The 19,044-nt window shown below is 39.8% G+C and overlaps 1 protein-coding gene and 1 non-coding gene across 2 annotated transcripts in view; one reads left to right on the plus strand and one right to left on the minus strand.

The window, feature by feature from the left end:
- LOC141613872 (uncharacterized) overlaps positions 1–19,044 on the minus strand; it is a 61,513-nt gene that overhangs the window by 41,606 nt on the left and 863 nt on the right. The window contains exons 2-3 of the mRNA XM_074432614.1: positions 17,073–18,992; positions 16,878–16,960 (exon numbers count right to left, since the gene is read on the minus strand). Coding sequence (XP_074288715.1) covers positions 16,878–16,960; positions 17,073–18,992 — 2,003 coding nt within the window. The remainder of the gene's footprint in view (positions 1–16,877; positions 16,961–17,072; positions 18,993–19,044) is intronic.
- Positions 1,841–1,947, plus strand: LOC141616489 (small nucleolar RNA R71). Its single transcript, XR_012530835.1, has one exon. It is a non-coding gene; the product is annotated as a small nucleolar RNA R71 (small nucleolar RNA).

A 19,044-nucleotide genomic window follows, 5' to 3' on the forward strand; every position in this document is an offset into this window, starting at 1 on the left:
TGGTTGATTTTGATGAGCTTTGCAAGCTCTCCTTGTCATAATTCACTTGCTCTTTGAATGGAGCATCTTCAACTTTCTTCCTCCATTGGAGTTCCGATTTTTCCTTTCATCTTTTCGGCTATAATGATCAATCATGAAACATGGCTCATGCAAACGAGGAGCTCTCATAGTCTTGTCAAGATTAAAAGTTATGCTTTCATCTCCCACTTCTAGAGTGAGCTCTCCATGTTTCACATCAATCACCGCACCGGCGGTCTGTAGGAAAGGTCTTCCTAGGATGATTGGAATGTTGGAATCTGACTCCATATCAACAATGACAAAGTCCACCGGGATGAAAAACTTCCCAATTCGCACGGGGACATCTTCCCATATCCCTAACGGTGTCTTCGTCGATCTATCGGCCATTTGGAGCGTGATGTTGGTGCATTTAAGCTCTCCCATCCCCAACCTTTTACTTACCGAGTACGGCATGACACTCACACTAGCCCCTAGATCACATAAGGCTTTGTTGATCGTTGTGTCGCCAATGGTACACGGTATTGAGAAGCTTCCCGGATCCTTTAACTTTGGAGGTGAACTCGCTTGAAGTATTGCACTACTCACCTTAGTGAAGGCGATAGTCTCAAGTTTCCGGATCGACTTCTTCTTTGTGAGGATGTCTTTCATATACTTCGCATAGGCCGGAACGTGATTGATTAATTCCGTGAAAGGAATTGAGACTTCTAAATTCTTCACAATTTCCATGAACTTTCCAAGTTGATCATCAAATTTGGGCTTGGCTTGACGACTTGGAAAAGGAAGTCTAATCACAATGGGCTCCTTCTCCTTGGACTTGTCTTCACTTTTCTTTGAACTTTCTTCTTTTGTTGATTCTCCATCTTTGGAGTTTTGCACAATTTCTTCCTTTTCACTAGCTTCCACAACTTCATCCTCAACTTGCTTCTTCGGTGCTTCATACCTTGTACCACTTCTCAAGTGAATGGCACTAACCGTTTCATGTCTAGGGGGATTACTTTGAGGTGGTAATTGCCCCTTTTGTCTTTGTGAGCTTGAAGATGCTAGTTGAGTCAATTGTGTTTCCAACATCTTGGTGTGAGCTAGAATGTTGTTGATGGTGGTTTCCTTTGCTTGGCTATCTTTTTGCATTTGGGTGAAAAATTCTTGTTGATTCTTTTGCATTTGGAGGACCGCTTTTTGGACATCAAAACCTTGGTCATTTTGGTGATTGTATGGATTTTGATTTTGGTAACCTTGGTTTTGATTGTAAAAGGGTCTTTGATTTTGGTTTCTCATGGGTGGTGGAGTGTATGTTGTTTGAGGGTTTTGAACATTTTGGCTTTTGTATGAGAGATTTGGATGGAACTTGGTGTTCTCATTGTAAAAATTGGAATAAGGGGTACCACTCTTGTAAGCTTGGAAAGCATTAACTTGTTCGGTTGTTCCCCTACACTCACTTGGGTCATGACCCAAAGTTCCACAATTCTCACATATCCCACTTGGGATTGATGAGGATGCCGTCATGGCATTGACATGATGCTTCGATGATTTTGAGTTTTCCTCAAGTCTAGCCATAGCTTGTTCAAACTTCAAGTTGATTGTGTCAATGTGAGCAGTAAGTTGAGCACCCAATTGAGTAACGGAGTCCACTTCATGCTTTCCTCCTCTAGTAGCCTTGCGAGGTCTACTATATTGTGAGTTATGGACCGCCATTTCCTCAATCTTGTTCCATGTTTGATTGTCATCAACTTCGGTGAACATTCCATTTGATCCCATATTGAGAATGTTCCTAGAATCTTCATATAAACCATTCCAAAATTGTTGCACCAAAAACCATTCGCTAAGTCCATGGTGAGGACATGAGCGACAAATACCCTTAAACCGCTCCCAAGCTTCATACAAAGACTCTTCATCCCTTTGCTTAAAACCCGTAATTTGAGCTCTTAGCATGTTGGTCTTTTCCGGTGGGTAGAATTTTTTGTAGAAAGCTAGAGCCAACTTCTTCCAAGAATCTATTCCAAGGGTGGCCTTATCAAGGCCCTTCAACCATTGCTTTGCGGTGCCGATTAAGGAAAAAGGAAATAAGACCCATCTAATTTGGTCTTGAGTCACGCCCGTTTGAGAGATAGCATCACAATAATCGCAAAAGGTTTCCATATGAGAATGAGGATCCTCACTAGGCATCCCCCCAAATTGGCTCCTCTCAACTAGTTGGATGAAGGCGGACTTGGCAATAAAATTTCTGGTGAGATGTTGCGGTGTAGGAGTACCATTTGGTAGATTATCCTCGGTGGGTACGGAGTGTGACGAGAATTTTGGCATTGTAGGTGGATTTTGTGGGGTATTGTGTAATGGGTTTTCTTCTCCTTCTATTGCGAAAGGATTGACAAACTCACTAGTGGGTTGAACAACTTCACTAACACCTCTCAAATTCCTCCTAACAAGTCTCCTATTGTTCGTCAAGGTTCTTTCGATTTCACGGTCAAAAGGCAACAAATCACTTTGTAACCTTCTAGACATGCAAAATATCAAACAACTCAAAAACAATTAGAACAAACCTTGAGGAGTTTACTTCCTCAAGACGAAGAAAGACACAACTAATAACAATAAAAAGAAATCTAAATCAAACAAACACCCTCCCCGGCAACGGCGCCATGGGTGTCATGGGATCATAGGGGAATCATGGGATATGATCATACAAACATGTTCTCAAATTATAAGCAAGCAATTATTGTTGTGATGGATTGAGTTGGGTTATATCTTACAATCCTAGGAAAGTTTGGGTCCCCGAGCCGAATCGATTAGATTGTACAACACCTACAAGTCGACTTAATCTTCCCTACTCAACAACATGCATGGTCTAATGAGACTCGAGTTGGGTTATGTCTTACAAGTCTCGTTGAAAAGATAGGAGATGATAGTAAATGCAAGGATTCATAGGCTTAGCATTTCATCAAGTATAACATGTGCATGAGATGAGATCAAAACAAGCAAGCAAATAAAGCATGAAAGCATATTAATTTAAGCATGAATCATTCCCCATGTTGGTTTCCCCTAATCACCCATTAACCCTAGCTAAGAGACTACTCACTCATTATCATGTTGATCATGCTAGCAAGGTTGTCAATCATACCAACAATATGAAACATGATGAATAAATGAAAGTAATTAACAATAATTAAAAAGGGATTAAGAGATTATACCTACTAATGATTCCAATAATAAAGCAAGAATAATAGAAGTACTTGAATGCTAGATTGAGAGGTTGTCAATCCCCCAATAATAACCCAAATAATCTTCAATTACCCAAAATAAAGGATGAACAAAAGAGAGATTAAAGAACTAAAACTTGGATTAAAACTTGATTAATACTTGATTACAATATTGAAGAGAGATTTGATTGATATTAACTACACTAATTATTGATAAGAAGAACATGCTCCTCTAATTAGCCTAATGGGGTATTTATAGTGAAAATTAGGGAGGATGCATTAGGGTTAACTAAGGGCTAAACTAGTAATTACACTCTTTAAGTTGAGCAAGGAGGACCGGTATTTTCTGAGAGAAGGGCTTCTCTTTTCGTAGCTTGAAGAAGGCAATCCGTGCTGTGAAGAAATCCGGGCGGAATAAGGTCGGGACGGCCGGATTTGGGCGGTGGAATCCGAGCGGATTCTGGGGAATCCGGACGGATTGTTGAGGGGGAATCCGAGCGGATTCAGGCACGGGACGCTCGGATTGTGCAGAGGCTGGACGGGCGGATTGCTGACAATCCGCTCAGCATAGTAACTTCTTCTTTTCTTCCCTTTTCTTCATAAATTCCTTGGGGATTTCCTTGGGGACTCAAGGATCTTTCCTCAACATTGCTCTTCTACTATGATATGTACAAAGGCCTTCTAATCTTGTCTCTCCTTGATGCTTGGTCATTGGATTCGATCAATTTAGTTTCGTTTTGCCATGAAAATGCAAGATTCTTACTCCTTTCCTACCAAGGGATCAAAATCTCAAAGAATATGCAAAACAAAGAAATAAAGATAAGAAATGACCCAAATAAGCACTAAATAGCATGGAAACAAGGCTAATTCGGGGGCTAAATATACGCCAATTATGGTCACATCAATAATGCCAAATATTATGATGAAATCCACAAATTTGTATCAAACTCTCATGATGTGGTATTTGGCAAGAATGCAATGTCAATGTCATAGATTTTCAAGGAGAAATATGTTGGAGTCACACGACCAACTTCCTTGATCTTTAGTTATTGGGGTTTGTATCTATTTTAGTGTCTAACACCTTCTCTTCCGAGCCTAATTCTATCCTTAACAATTAAGATAGGTACTTACTGTAATACTACGGTTTTATGAGTCTCTGGGTACTCTATCGAGTGGGCCTTACTCTGTCGAGTAAGGGTGTTTTGGTTTACGAAACAATATTCTGTCTGTAGGGTACTGAATCGAGTAGCCTTGGCACTCAATCGAGTAAGAGGCACTCGATCGAGTACGTTAGCTATTCGATCGAGTAGCTCGGTTGACGGGTTATGTTTTAACGGGTTTTGTTAATATGCGGATTAGTATATATATTATGTCGTCATCTTTATTAAACACTTTTTATAAACCTAATTCACTCAAAGGAGATTTCAAACTACGTTGTTCTCTTCATCCGCATTATTGGCAAATCCCGGAGCTTGAGAAGTCGGACTTCGTTGTTCTTTGTGTCTTTGTGATCCTTGCGTCAAGGGTAAGTCCTACATACCAATTTTATAGCGTTTGGTTGACTTTGTTTAAACCCTAATTTTGGGATTGGGGGTTTTTATGATTTGTTGTATTAGTAGTGATTATATGATTATGTGAATAGGAGGAGGATTCGTAGAAGAACGATTTTGAGACAGCTGCTAGATCGTCTGCTGTTTGTGATTGCATTTCAGGTAGGGTTTTCCCTACTCGGTATTAGTTATAGGATATGTGTGGCGAATTGTGCTGTAGTTAGTGATTGTTGATTGATTCAGACGATTGTTGATTTTGGTGTTATGGCTACTGTTTGTCTGTCTGTGTTCTTTGGGGCGTGTCCCTGGCTGAGTGGAGTCACTTGCGGGAGTGGCTCCATGCCCATGATTCGCCTCCTGTGGAACCCGCCACATGAGGGATGTGCACATTAATGGACTTGGGTTTATCGCTCGATGGAGATGAGCGGGGATTTGGTGGTTACGGTTGCGGTCCCCCACTGGCAGTGTGGAGTATCTGTTGCGATGGGTACTCTGGCAGGGCTACACACTTTAGTGTGTAGTCAGTTACGTGGAGATTGATTATGGAGACCGGGGTTTGATGTGACGATTGAGCTGTTTGGTAATTGTTGTATTGTATCTTATTTTTGTGTAATTAGTACTGACCCCGTTTAATAGTTTTAAAAATTGTGGTGATCCATTCGGGGATGGTGAGCAGTTGTTGAGCAGGTTTGACTAGAGGCTTTTGGGCTAGCTGGGATGTGTCACCACGAGCTGATTAGGGTCTTCCGCTGTCATATTTTAGTTGTTTAGACATTTGGTTTTTGAGAACATGTATTGTACCTTTTGTCAGGTTTGGATTTGGATTTGTAATCACTTTAAACAGTTTGGCTATTTAAATTATGTTTCTTTATTGTCATTTGATTATCATTGCCTCGGGAAACCGAGGTGGTGACGTTCTTATACCTGAGTGGTCCTGGTAAGGCACTTGGAGTATGGGGGTGTCACAAAGTGGTATCAGAACAACGATCCTGAAACCTGTAACCAATGAATCTAATGAACATAGGGTGTCAATTAAAATGAACCCGGGTAGAAGTTGTAGGAGCTAATGCAAAGGCTTGGGAGACATCCTAAAGTCGCGAACGCGCCCTGCAATTTTGAACCGGTCACATGGGGTACGTGTCAGGCTCGTATGTGTTGTCTTTTGGTTTTTATGTGTACATAGTGGCATGTGTTGTGAATTGTTGGATGTTGGATGTGGAGAATTGGAGGTATAGATAAAAGTTGAAAGATAAGTGTTATATATGTTGAATTGAATGAAAAGTGTTGGATGTGTATAATGTGGCATATTGATAATATGAATAGATCGTTTGTTGATTACATAAAGAGTTGTGTAGAGATGCATGCGTAGTTATGGTTATTTTGTTGAAATTATAAAACTTGTATATTATGTTGGGAAAGTGAGATGAACATGCGGGTAGTATATACGAGTCTGCATGACTCGATCGAGTGGGGGGCACTCGATCGAGTAGGTGAGGCACTCGATCGAGTGGGTGTGACTCGGTCGAGTAGGTAGTTTGATGTTTTCTGGACAGAACCGTGTTTTTGGGTACTTGATCGAGTACATAGGGGCACTCGATCGAGTAGGGGGGGCTCGATCGAGTGTCTTGTCTGCTCGGTCGAGTATGTTTTTGGGCAGGAGTCTGATTAGGTTCTAGAGTCGAGGCACTCGATCGAGTAGGTTGGGCACTCGATCGAGTGGCCTCAACTCGATCGAGTGGATTCTGGTACTCGATCGAGTGGGGTCTGTGCAGGTTATATACGTGTTTTGGGTTATAGTATGCGTGTTTATATCTACCTTTTCTTATATAGTTACAAGATGTCGCTAAAGAAAAACGCCCTTTATGCTAGAGCTGAGAGTATGTCAGTCGATGACACAGTAAAGATGTTGGAGCACCAAGATGCTCTCACAGATGCGTTGAAGAGAGTGGGGAAGGATAAAGATGTTGATCATTCAAAGATTAGTCTCTACATAGTGAGGTTTAACCCGAAAGAGTACAAGGGGGGCGGGGAGCCAATTCTTCTAGATAATTGGCACAGAGAGATGGAGAACATCCTGGATTTGGTGCACTGCCCGGATGAGATGAAAGTGGAACAAGCTGCGTTCTACTTGAGGGAGGCGGCATGAGAGTGGTGGGATAAGGTAAAGGTGAATGCTAGAGATATGTATGCGAGGCAGGGGTTACCTTTTATTCCTTGGGAAGAGTTTAGAAAGGCTATGAGGCGAGAGTTCGTGCCGGAGCATATGAGGAGTAAGCTGAGAGAGGAGTTTGATGGGTTTAAGATGGCATCTGATATGACGGTGGCTGAGTACTACCGACAGTTTAATAAGAAGGCTAGGTATGCTGAGGACATGGGGTTGAGTGATGAGAACTTAGCTATGAGATTCGAGAAGGGGTTGACCCCCAAGATCATGGAGAAACTACCTGTGAGAGTCCTTACGGATGTTAAGGAAGCTTATGAGAGAGCTGGGAGGGCTGAGCATCTAGTGGAGATGACCCGAGAGAGAGGTGCTGAGAAAAGAAAGGTTGAGAGTGAGGGAGGTGGCCAATCCAACTATAATAAGGGTAACCACACTCAGGCGAGAGCTTATTCATCGGGGTTCGGGATTTAGTGCTGGGGCTTCTTTCGGGAGAGGCCGTGGTAGTAGTGGTGGTAGCTAGGGTATGACCTGCTACAACTGTGGCGGTATGGGCCACAAGAGACATCAGTGCACCAGTGCGGTGAGTGGAGCTTTTCTCAGGGTCCTGCACAGAGTTATACGAGTAACAGACCGGCAGGGTCATGGAACAACAGGGGAGGTCAGAGCAACAACGGTGGGGGCAACCGTAATGGCGAGAACGCTTATCAGAAACCAACTATGAACACCAACAACAACCAGGGGTCGGGTGCTAAACCGGCTACTTCAGGTAGTACTGTCCAGGGAGGTGGGCAGAAGGCCAATGGCAAGCTGTTCATGATGGAGAAGAAAGCAGCTGAGGACGACGCTCATGTTATCACTGGTACTTTTATTGTTAATGGTGTTTATACCTTCGTTTTGTTTGATTCGGGGGCATCACAGTCGTTTGTATCTTCGAGTCATGTTAAACAGTTGGGTCTGAGAGAGTATGAGTCTGTAAGAGAGGAAGTTTTTATACCTTCGGGTGAGTCTGTATCGTGTGGGAGGTTGTATAGAGATGTATCCATGTTAGTTGGGCAAGTTGATCTACCTGTAGACTTGCTAGAGTTTCCTTTAAACGGTTTTGAGATGATAGTCGGGATGGATTAGTGTGTCTTATCGTGCGTTTGTGGTCAAACCCAAAGTTAAGTTGATTGCAGCTGTGACCTTGAAGTCCTATCTGAGGAATAGTGCCCATTGATCTTGTGCCATGTGAGAGATGACAGGATGGAGAGTTCGACAGTCGAGCAGATACCAGTTGTGGGGGAGTTTCCAGATGTCTTTCCAGAGGAGATTCCGGGGTTGCCAGCGAAGAGGGAGATAGATTTCAGTGTTGAGCTGAAATCGGGGACGGGGCCAATCTCTAAGGCACCGTACCGGATGGGTCCTAAGGAGTTGGAGGAGCTTAGGAAGCAGTTAGATGATCTGATTGAGAGGGGATACATTAGACCTAGTATATCACCGTGGGAAGCGCCAGTTCTGTTTGTGAAAAAGAAAGATGGGAGTTTGAGATTGTGCATAGATTACAGGGAACTGAATAGAGTGACGGTGAAGAACAAGTATCCTTTGCCAAGGATAGATGACCTGTTTGATCAGTTGAGTGGTGCAGCAGTCTTTTCTAAGATTGATTTGAGGTCGGGGTACCATCAGGTGAAGATTAGAGATGAGGACATACCAAAGACAGCTTTCACGTCGAGGTATGGCCATTATGAGTATGTAGTGATGCCGTTTGGGTTATCTAATGCACCAGCTGTGTTTATGGACTTGATGAACAGAGTCTTCAGTCAGTTTTTGGACAAGTTTGTGGTGGTTTTCATAGATGACATCTTAGTCTTTTCCAAGACTAAGGAGGAGCATCTCAGGATTGTGTTGCAGACCTAGAGGGAGCATGAGTTGTATGCCAAGTTGTCCAAGTGTGAGTTCTGGTTAGAGAAAGTTGCCTTTCTGGGGCATGTGCTTTCAAAGAAAGGAGTAGTTGTGGATCCTGCAAAGATTGAGGCAGTTACCAAGTGGGAAGCACCAAAGAATGTAGCTGAGATCAGGAGTTTCATGGGTTTAGCTGGATATTACAGACGGTTCGTGAAAGATTTCTCCAAGATAGCTAGACCTATGACAGCTTTGATGAGGAAAGAGAACAGGTTTCATTGGGATGAGAGTTGTGAGACGGCGTTCCAAACATTAAAGGAGCGTTTGACCACAGCTCCAATCTTAGCATTTCCTGAAGGGAGTGAGAACTTTGAAGTGTATACAGATGCTTCAAAGAATGGTTTGGGATGTGTGTTGATGCAGAACGGTAAAGTAATTGCTTATGCTTCTAGGCAATTGAAGCCTGATGAGGAGAATTATCCTACACACGATCTGGAGTTGGGTGCAGTTGTGTTTGGTCTCAAGATTTGGAGACATTACCTATATGGGGCGACCTTTAAGGTATTTTCAGATCACAAGAGTCTCAAGTACATCTTCACTCAAAAGGAGTTGAACATGAGACAGAGGAGGTGGATGGAGCTGATTGGCGATTATGACATGGATATTATCTACCATGAAGGGAAGGCCAATGTAGTTGCAGATGCTTTGAGCAGGAAGAGTGTACATTCTTTGTGCACAGCTATATCGTTGATGAGGTTGAGATATGAGGTTGGGAGGTTTGGGATACATATGATCCAGAAAGGGGATGCCATGGGAGATTTGACGGTGCAGCCTGATCTTTATGACGATATTCGCGGTAAATAGGAGTTGGATCCCAAGATGGTGGAGTGGAGAGCTGGGGTAGAGAAAGGGACAGTGTCTAGATTCTCTATTCATACAGATGGTAGTTTGAGGTTTGATGGGAGGTGGGAGGTGGGAGGTGGTGTGTCCCTAATGATAAGGAGCTAAAAAAGACAATCATGACAGCGGCACATTGTACACCATATTCGGTACATCCAGGTGGTGACAAGCTATATAAGGATTTAAAGAAGACTTTCTGGTAGCCTGGGATGAAGAAAGAAACAGCTGAGTTTGTGGCCCGTTGTTTGACATGTGAGAGAGTTAAAGGGGAGCAGCGACGACCACAAGGTAAGATTCAGTCTTTAGAGGTACCTGAGTGGAAGTGGGAGTCCATCTCTATGGATTTTATTGTGGGTTTGCCGAAGAGTCAGCAGGGTAACAACATGATATGGGTTATAGTGGATCGACTGACCAAGACAGCTCATTTTGTGCCAATGAAATATATATGGACTAAGGCACAATTGGCTATGGCTTATCGAAATAATGTGTTGAGATTGCATGGAGTGCCTAAAGACATAGTATCTGACAGAGATTCGAGGTTTATCTCAAGGTTTTGGAAAGAGTTGCAGGAGTCTTTGGGAACAACATTGAAGATGAGTACATCATTTCATCCTGCGACAGATGGTCAGACTGAGAGGACAATCAAGACTCTTGAGGATATGTTACGAGCTTGTGTGATGGATTTTGGTGGTAGCTGGGAACAGAGGTTAGATTTTATTGAGTTTTCTAACAACAACAGCTATCACACCAGTATTGGCATGGCGCCATTTGAGGCTTTATATGGGAGGATATGTAGGAGTCCGATTTGTTGGGACGACAAAGGTCTTTGAGGCAAAGTGGTTTTAGGACCAGAGATGGTACATGAGATGGTTGAGCAGATTAAGCTGATCAGGGAGAGGATGAGAGCGGCTCAGGATAGACAAAAGAGTTATGCAGATCTACATCGTCGGGACATAGAGTTTCAGGTTGGGGATAAGGTTCTTCTGAAAGTGTCTCCTATGCGTGGCGTCATGAGATTTGGTAAGAAAGGCAAGCTGAATCAGAAGTTCACAGGACCATATGAGATCTTAGACCGGGTTGGAGAGGTTGCTTATCGTTTGGCTTTACCGTCTGCTTTGGATAGGGTACATAATGTGTTTCATGTTTCTCAGCTGCGGAAGTATGTGAGTGATCCGTTACATGTGTTAGAGGTGGAAAACATAGAGCTAGATGAGTCTTTGTCTTATCTTGAGGTGCCTAAGCAGATTCTTGACCGGAAGGTTAGGAAGACTAGACATGGTGAGACGGTCTTGCTTAAGATTCTTTGGTCAAATTATGAGGTTGAGGAAGCTACATGGGAGGCAGAGGAGGCTATGAGAGAGCGCTATCCGTTCCTTTTTGATCAGGTATGTATGGTTACGGGGACGTAACCTTGTTTGTTTTAGGGGGGTAGGAGATGATCGCGAAGAGTTTTTTGCATCTTTTTATGTTGTCTTTAGTATAGTTAGTAGAGGTTTGAGTCGGGTTGAGAGTGGGTTGGTAGTATGTGTTGGAGTTTTTATATTGAGTTTTGTTTTTGTTGTTGCGTCGGGACTATGTTAGCATGTTTTTTATTTTGTTGTGGTTTGAACTTCGGGGACGAAGTTCTTTTTAAGGAGGGAAGACTGTAATACTACGGTTTTATGAGTCTCTGGGTACTCTATCGAGTGGGCTTTACTCTGTCGAGTAAGGTTGTTTTTGTTTACGAAACAGTATTCTGTCTGTAGGGTACTCGATCGAGTAGCCTTGGCACTCGATCGAGTAAGTGGCACTAGATCGAGTACGTTAGCTACTTGATCGAGTAGCTCGGTTGATGGGTTATGTTTTGACGGATTTTGTTAATAATGCGGATTAGTATATATATTATGTCGTCATCTTTATTAAACACTTTTTATAAGCCTAATTCACTCAAAGGAGATTTCAAACTACGTTGTTTTCTTCATCCGCATTATTGGCAAATCCCGGAGCTTGAGAGGTCGGATTTCGTTGTTCTTTGTGTCCTTGTGATCCTTGCGTCAAGGTTAAGTCCTACATACCAATTTTATAGCGTTTGGTTGACTTTGGTTAAACCCTAATTTTGGGATTGGGGGTTTTTATGATTTGTTGTATTGGTAGTGATTATATGATTATGTGAATAGGAGGAGAATTCGTAGAAGAACGATTTTGAGACAGCTGCTAGATCGTCTGCTGTATGTGATTGCATTTCAGGTAGGGTTTTCCCTACTCAGTATTAATTAAATGATATGTGTGGTGAATTATGCTGTAGTTAGTGATTGTTGATTGATTCAGACGATTGTTGATTTTTGTGTTATGGTTACTGTTTGTCTGTCTGTGTTCTTCGGGGCGTGTCCCTGGCTGAGTGGAGTCACTTGCGGGAGTGGCTTCACACCTGATACGTGCATTTTATATAGTCCTTTTTGGCCTTTTTATGCACGTATTTCTATGCTATTATCGTAGTTTTATGCTACGAAATGCCCCGAATATGCTACTTTGGTTTGTTTTGTTCTATTTGAAGAAATGGAGCAGGAAGTAGTGAAATCGAGCCTTTTACCGTCCGTTTAGCATGTATTTGGAGGAAGAGTGAATTTGGAGCGGGAATGTAGCTGTCTTGAGGTGCGCAAGGAAGTAAGATAGCTAGGCGAGGAAAGGAAGAACTTCAAATTGCTAGTGCCTACTTTGAAGAGACATATCTAGAGTTATACAACTGATATTCAAGTGATTCCAATCGGAGATGAAACTTTTCCTCTTAGCTTTCCAACGCCACCGGAAACGCCCTGTTTGCCCAAGTAACGAAGAAATGGCAGCCGTTTGAAGTTCAGCGCGCGAAGCAGGAATTGTGCGCTGGAAAGTACTCGATCGAGTACAATTGTGTTTGATCGACTCCTTTTTCTACTCGATCGAGTAGTTGTATTTTAGGGGTTACTCGATCGAGTAGATTTTCTACTCGATCGAGTGGTTTGAGCTTAATTTTACTCGATCGAGTGATATAAAGTTACTCGATCGAATGGTTTTGTCTTTCATGGGCTTTAATTAGTCCGTGAACTTATAATTAGCTTATAGACTTAGTATTTTTCTATTTAAGCTCGATTAATTAGGTTATTAGGAATCTAATCTATTATCTTATCATTCATCTTTCACTGTAAACACTACGTTGCTTTTTCTCTACTATAACTTTTGCTTTAGGATTATTTCTCGCTCAGATTTAGTGTTCTTTACGCCGGATTCTCGCGATTGTAATCTCTTTCTCTTCCTTTAATATTAATCTTTCATCTGTTTACTTTAATTCTCTTGTTTTGCTCTCTTAATTTCTGCCCTAATCTCTTTTATGCGATTTAATTATAATTTCATTATGTTATTTATTAGTTATTTCATCATTATTAGTCTTGACAATATTGATAATATGAGTAGCTAATTTATTTCATGTTAGGATTAGGGGATCTACGGTAGAATTGTGACGATGTAGTAAATAGGTTAGATGAATTAATTGTGAGACCCTGTCACCATAGCAATATAACTGTATTTACCGACTTAGTTGAGTGCACGCTTCAGAGTCACCCTTTTAATCTGGTTAAATTTAATCCTGGATCAGAAGATTGGACTAAATAGACCTGCTATGAACAGTAGACTACCCTGACGAGGACGAAAGTTAAGTTAGTGGGAATCTAGGGTAGAAAGTGGACCGGAAGGACCTTTCCAGTATCCGTCTCACAGTAATTTGTCTAAGCTATTTACAGTTGAGTCACTGAACTACCGTAGTGAACCGAAATCCTGACATACCTTCTTTATCTGATCACTTTTATTACATTTTCTTGCTTTATCGCTCTTTCCCTATTTCTCTTCCCCTTAAACCTTTAGTAGTTTAGAAAATCAAATACAAAATCCCCCAATTGTGACATAGATAGACGGACTACAGATAGATACCTTGCCTCCCTGTGGAGATCGACCTTTAGTATGTATGTATGTATGTATGTATGTATGTATGTATGTATGTATGTATGTATGTATGTATGTATGTATGTATGTATGTATGTATGTATGTATGTATGTATGTATGTATGTATGTATGTATGTATGTATGTATGTATTGTTGGAGCTTGTGTCCTCCACAAATTAGTGTGATAATATTTATAAATCTCTTATAGGTTCACAAGGGTATACTTCGTATTTTATCAGTTGATTAACGATTACCTAATAACGGTTGGCTTGCTAGAAAGTTTGACGTTATTATCATACTGATGGCGGTGATCAACTGGTCCCTAAAAGTCACACCTAAAAGATGTGTTTGAGAAATGTGATTGTATGAAAATATAATCACATTGATGCCTTATATGACTAAACAGTTAGTCAACGTGTTGATGAGACGATTATTTAATGCTGATTAAATAATATAAGCTGAGACGAATTAACTGTCAATTCGTAAATTGAATATAATAAGTTATATTTAATTAATGTATATAATGTTAGCTTGGACGAATTAATATGTTAATTCGTAATTAAATGTAATCGATTATATTTAATAAGCAAATGATAAATTATACGATATTGTCATAATAAATTATTATTGACCCGTATTAATTAATGCGGTATAATATAAATGACAATATATATTTAATACATTTTATACATTTTGCATACTACCAAAAGAAGAAGATTTAATCTCCTTATTTTGGGTATGTAGAAAAACCGAAACAAAAGGGAAATTAATCACTCTTAATTTCGGATTTATGGGCCGGAAAAATAAAAATAAAAATCGACCCTCATCACTCCTTATACACGGTTTAAAGGGAGTGAAGGGGAGAATTTTTCTAACCTAATTTTCTAACTCATTCTTGCCTCTCATCTAAAAACACAAAACGAAAAACCCTAATTAATTTTTACAGAAAAATTTGGGGATCGATTCTAGCAAAGAACAAGGGCATATCTCATATCATCTTGGGTGCAACTGATAGGAGAATATCATTGCGATATTGTTCATAGGCCGAATTAGCTAGGACCGAAGGTTATTTCTTAATTCTCTAATTTTGTTTATGTAATTTATTTTATGACTAGTTATCATTTCGATAAATTCGTTATAATCCTTAAAGTTAAAGGGATGCATACAGATAAATCCCACAAGTGGTATCAGAGCCAAGGCCACGAATTTTATTTTGATGATTTTCATAAAATTGGATGTAAACAAAAAAAATTGGTCTCGAAAATTAGGGTTTCGGCTGTAAAATTTTTTTGAGCCGTAGCTGATTTCGTTTCACGGTTTGGTCGATCGACCAGTACCCCTAGTCGACCGACTGCCTCGTCTGATCGACCGAATTTTTTTTTCGTTTTTTGATATTTTGATTTCCATTTGATTCATACATATTGTTGTTTTAATCAGTTAAGATGATAATAAAATGAATTTGTAGATGCTTTGATTTAATTCGGATTAAATTAAATTGTAAATGGAATCGTCATGTTGATGATATAAAAATTGTTTTTGCTATATAGTTTTTGGCATATACGGTTAATCATGTTTAATTAATTCATATGCTAATCATGTTCTAATAGCAACTATAAACGATTTTCTTCATCGAATTGTTGTTTTAGGGCATTTTTGCCGCAAAAGAAAAAAAAAGGGCATTAGGGTTCTTGTTTTTGTTAACCGTGAAAAAAAAATTTCTCCCTGTTTCTGTTACTGTTCACGCAGGGCAGATTTTTTTTTGTTTCGGTTTTTACAGAAAAACCGTGTTTAAAGAGAAAAAAAACGGGCTGTTTTTTTTTTGTTTTTTTGCTGTTTTTGCCGAAAAAGAAAAAAAACTTGTTTTTTTGTTTTTTTCTGTTATGCCGAGAGCAATTTTGAAGAAAAAAATTTTTCTGTTTTTTTTTCTTTGTTGTTTTTGGCCAATATTAATTATACATTACATTTACAATGTATGATTAATTGTTGTGAAACGGTTCACAATTTTAAGATACCTAATTATTTTAAAGAAGTTTAAAATATTGATGGATTAAATTCATATTACAAGTTTAATGTGAATTAAGATTGAAATTAATGTGATTAATTGAGGAATTGTCACTTAATTTGATCAATTAAATTGGTGGTTTGGGTAAAATTAATCTACATAATTAAAGAATTATGTCTTGTATGTCTAATTATTTTTAGTTGATGCATTTTATTTTAGTTGAATGAATCGTTGAATGATTTTATTTACGTATTTTTGCAATCCGTTGTAATTTGTAATACCTAGTGTGGCCTTAGTCAAATTATGTTTTCGTAATGATGGGAACATAATTTTTAATGTAATTTGAGATCTCGTATCTCCGTTTTGGTTTTCTTTATTTATTACGGTTTTGAAATTAGAATGTAAATAGGTTTATTATGTAATTTTAAATTGTAATTTTTGAGAATACTAAAGATGGATATTGGAGCTCGCTCCCGCTACATGGATCAAGATGGAACATCAAGACAAGCTTCTCGGGTCCTAGGATGGATTCCAAAGTTGTATTTATGTTCATTTTGATAGGATAGGCCACACTAGGACTTTAATTTTGTTTTACGTTTTACCGTTCTTATTGCTTTTCATTCACATGCTAGTTAATGCATCATATTCCGCCTAAAACCAAACCACCTACTAAAATGCATGAAAATTGACACATATAGGTTGTATGTTAGTTTTCATCGACATACAGATGTCACATGTTTATTAAGCCATCACCTTAGTTTATTCATTCACGCATGCTAGATATTAGTTCACTTAAAATGAATTAAAACAAAGTTGATGGGATCTTCCTCTAAAACCGGAAATTGAGACTAGTCTTTATAAGGGCAAACAACTATGAATCCCTTCTTCGTCGGTAGGCATAATATGACCCCTTCTACGTTGGGTAAGTAGTTTGTGTTGACTTAGTTTATCTCAACATTATAGTCCGAAGAGTTTCTCGTGATTATGATGGACTAAAGATAGAATTTACAGAAATTTATCAACCAAGAATTCTAACAGTAGAATTAGCCAAAAGGTTGGCTTATCAATTTACAGATAATTGAGTCTTGGGATCATTTATATAATTCTTTTTTTTTTTAGGTGAAATGTGAGTATATTAATATATCAAAAAACCAATCATACATACACGACCAAAGTTCGAATCTCAACTAAGACAATTCTAGCATACAAAACCAACGCTTGCCTGCCAATCAATGGCACTATTGCTCCCTATGTTACCCATTTTGCTACGTACTCTCTTCTGAATAAGCTGCTTCAACTGCTGTGCTACAATATCAGGTCTCGAACACACAATCGATGTCTTGCACTTTGTTTCTTTGAAACCAAATGACATACCAAAAAGCTACTTGGACACACGCAAAGGCCTTCCATTTCATACTGTTCTTGTTTGCAGATAGAATTAGTGCATTATGATCAGGCATTGGCTTACCTATCCATTCTGCAATTCTATCCTTCACCTTACTCGTGAACCTGCATTCTGAGAATAAATGATTACTAGTCTCAGGCTGTTCCCCACATAAGATACAGTCCTCATCAGGGCACAAACCAATAGCATGTAGCTTGGTTTTCAGGTTTAGTCCATCTTGCATAATCATCCAAGCAACCATAGAATGTTTTGGGATGTTCCAATTGTTCCAAACAAGAGTAGACCAGGTAGTTTTGGGGCACTGACCCAACAACCATTCATAGCCATTACTGATAGAGTATCCCTTGCTCGAAGAGATCCAAATATTATCATGATAGCCATTCTTAAACTTTTCCTTCACCTTGCAGATGCTCTTCCAGGTCCATGGAGTGTCATTGCCAGGAGTATAATCATGCCATTCAACTCCTTTTAAATACACACTAGCCACCCATCTGATCCAAAGCCTATCAGGCTTTATATACAACCAGTTCACTAATTTGCCCACTGATGCAACATTCCACATCTCTGCTCGTTTAATACCCAAACCTCCTTCTCCCTTTGGCAGAGTTACTCTATCCCATCCAATCAAAGGAACCCTGTGGTATTCGGGATGAACTGCTCCATAGAAAATTCTGCATATAGACTCTACTCTTTTGATCACACTCTTTGGGATAATGAACATGGCAGCCCAATAATTGTACAGGGTGTTAAGGACTGAGTTTATTAAAACCACTCTTCCTGCATAAGATAGCTTCTTTGCTCCCAGGCTCCTTATTTTTGTCACCATTTTTTCTATCAGGCATTGACAATCCTTCTTACTCATTTTCCCTGGCTGTATAGGCACTCCCAGATATTTAAAAGGCATTGTGCCTTCCTGGAAACCAGACACAGCAAGGATATCCTGCTTTAACTCCCCCTGCATCCCATTAAAAAATATTTCTGACTTACTATTGTTCATACTCAGACCTGATGCTTTAGAGAATGAGCTGAAAGCTTTCAAGAGTAAGAGGATTGAAGGAGCATCCCCTTTACTGAACATCAACAGGTCATCTGCAAACATTAGATGGGTGAGCTTGAGTCCCTTACATAAAGGATGATAATGAAATGCCCATCTTGCTGTAGCAAACTTAATGAGTCTTGTCAAGTATTCCATACAAATTGTAAAGATGAGAGGAGACACTGGATCACCTTGACGCAAACCCCTCATACCTTTGAAATAACCAAAATTATTCCCATTCAAAACCAAGGTAAAAGAAGTGGATTGAATACAGGCCATGATCAGACTGATAAAATGTGTTGGAAATTTCAAACCAACCAACATTTGCTCCACAAAATCCCATTCAACTGTATCATATGCTTTTTGTAAATCTATCTTAAACAGGCATCTGGGTGATACATTTGTCCTGGAGTACTGATGGACAATATCTTGGCATATCAGAACATTTTCAATGATGGACCTCCCTTGAACAAAAGCCCCCTGACATTCATGAATAATATCTGGCAGAACTAGAGCTAACCTGTTGCATAGGAGTTTAGAGATGATCTTGTATAACATATTACAACAGGCAATGGGCCTGAATTGTTTCACTGAAGTCGGTCTCTCACATTTGGGGATCAGGCATACATTAGTGGCATTAACCTGGCCAAGTAATTTACCAGTTGCAAAGAAATCCTTGACTGCCTCACACACATCTTGTCCAATCACACTCCACGCATCTCGAAAAAAACCACTTGAAAACCCATCAGGTCCAGGTGCTTTATCAATGGGAATGGAGAAAACTACCTGTTTCACTTCCTCATAGGACACTGGCTTTGATAAAATCCCAATATGCTCCACAGTACAGACCTTCCCATAAGCCAAAACATCATCTCTCACATCCTCGTATTCTTCTTCTTACGCCCAGGAGCCCTTGATAATATTCCAAGAATGCATTCTCAGTATGCT

This window comes from Silene latifolia, chromosome 11, assembly GCF_048544455.1.
Source record: "Silene latifolia isolate original U9 population chromosome 11, ASM4854445v1, whole genome shotgun sequence".
In the NCBI taxonomy this organism is placed as follows: domain Eukaryota; kingdom Viridiplantae; phylum Streptophyta; class Magnoliopsida; order Caryophyllales; family Caryophyllaceae; genus Silene; species Silene latifolia.